Source organism: Elephantulus edwardii, unplaced genomic scaffold (assembly GCF_000299155.1).
Source record: "Elephantulus edwardii isolate Elephantulus edwardi_28Jun2011 unplaced genomic scaffold, EleEdw1.0 scaffold00052, whole genome shotgun sequence".
Lineage (NCBI taxonomy): Eukaryota > Metazoa > Chordata > Mammalia > Macroscelidea > Macroscelididae > Elephantulus > Elephantulus edwardii.
Genome location: NW_006399802.1, coordinates 2,643,627 through 2,645,575, shown reverse-complemented (window position 1 = coordinate 2,645,575; position 1,949 = coordinate 2,643,627). Strand labels below are relative to the sequence as shown.

Sequence of the window (1,949 nt, the reverse complement as noted above, 5' to 3'; positions counted from 1 at the left end):
GCAGTGCTTGCAGGGACAACAGAAGCCATTTTCACTCCACTAGAAAGAGTTCAGACTTTGCTACAAGACCACAAGCATCATGACAAATTTACAAACACTTATCAGGCTTTCAAGGCACTAAAATGCCATGGGATTAAAGAGTATTATCGAGGCCTGGTGCCCATTCTTCTCCGCAACGGATCGAGCAATGCCCTGTTTTTTGGCCTTCGAGGCCCCCTTAAGGAGTCCCTGCCTGCTGCAAAGTCTCACAGTGCTCACTTGGTCAATGATTTCATCTGTGGAGGCCTACTAGGTGCCATGTTGGGATTCTTGTTTTTTCCAATTAATGTTGTAAAGACCCGCATGCAGTCTCAGATTGGTGGGGAATTTCAGTCTTTCCCCAGGGTTTTCAAAAAAATCTGGCTAGAACGGGACAGGAAGTTGGCAAATCTTTTCAGAGGTGCCCATCTGAATTACCACCGGTCCCTCATCTCTTGGGGCATAATCAATGCAACATACGAGTTCTTGTTAAAGGTTATATGAAAGAAAGCATCAGTTACGTGCCACTTATCAGCTGACCAGACCTAAGAAGAAAATGGCTTGGTTTGGTTCCCAGTTGATCAAATAACAAGTTGGTGTCAGAAGTCCAGGGCACCATGAATTAATGGGCAAAAGCCGTTTTCCTCATGCACCAACAATAACAGAATAAAAGGTTTGAATAGGAAATGTAAAGGTTTTTGTTTTTTCCTATCATTACCTGGGAGCGTTAGACTCTTGGTCTGATTAATAGCTGTCTCTTGGTTGATGATGACCTTTGACAGGGAACCTGATAGCCAAGATAAAAGACTGGTTTGGTTATTGGTTTTTTTCCAAAAACAGGCTTCTAAACCTCTGTATTAAAATAAAGTGGCCATGACTAGCTAGAGAAGAGACTTTCATTAGCTGGTGACTTCTCAGGCTTATTTTTTGTTACTCCATTGTTTCTCTGCATCCTCATTAAACTTGAGCATATACATAGCAGGACAAAGGAGTAGAACCAAGAAGAAAAACCGCTTCATAGGCACAGGCTTCTTATGGTAAACTGCACTTATTAGCTTTTAAGCTTAAGGACCTCTTGAAATAGTCACTTTTTCTGTTGAGACTTGATAGAATCCGGCAGCTAAAGTTTCTGTTTTGCTTTCTAAGTTTGTCTTTTTAAGTGTTAACTTTAAACTCTTCCAAAATTCTCTTGTGTTGATTCCACTTGCTGTATTGCCAAAAGACAAGAGACTAAAGTTTTGTTACAGGAATCCCATCATGTTGAGTTCTGTACTGCTTGTAGAGCAAACTGTTTCTCTCTCGCACTGACTTACTGGTGCCGACTCATCAAGGAGCTTTGGGTTATTTCGTTCATTTTTCCTGTGGACACTTAGGGGCTTTTAAAACCTCCCTCCCCTGGATCATGAATGTTCAAGTATCTTGTTCTCTTGAAACTCTCCTTGAAAGACACAAACTTTTATAACTTTTGAAAACCCAGTGAGAACCCTGGGGGGTTTGGTTTTCTTGCTTCTCAGTGATTTCCCATTTCTGGTGTCTGAATGTTACAGGAGGAAAACCCAAAGCTACTCAGGACAGTGTCCACACAGGGTTACCGAGCCTTCCTTCACTTTTGGAAATAGAGATAACTATTAGGATTTGACATTTTAGAAACCACATTTTAACAACTGTGCTTTAAAGTAGTGAGTTTGGGATTATAAAATCTGTAACAAGATTTTTGAAAGTTACATTAAATTCAGGTATTTGTAACACCCAGGTAGCACACTCGTGGCTTACCTGACACAAACAAAGACTTCTATGTCAAAGGAAGCGGTTTTTAGCACCTCACCCTACCCCACTGCCAGGTATATAATGGAAAAAAGATGGATACAGTGATTAAAAAATAGCATCACATAAGAAGCATCTTGGGGGGGAAAATGGTTTACTGATCTTTT

General features: G+C 40.7%; 1 protein-coding gene across 1 annotated transcript in view; it reads left to right on the top strand.

Moving 5' to 3' along the window:
* Window positions 1-522, top strand: part of SLC25A51 (solute carrier family 25, member 51) — an 8,408-nt gene extending 7,886 nt beyond the window's left edge. Inside the window, exon 2 of the mRNA XM_006886958.1 lies at window positions 5-522. Coding sequence (XP_006887020.1) covers window positions 5-522 — 518 coding nt within the window. The remainder of the gene's footprint in view (window positions 1-4) is intronic.
* Window positions 523-1,949: the final 1,427 nt, after the last annotated feature.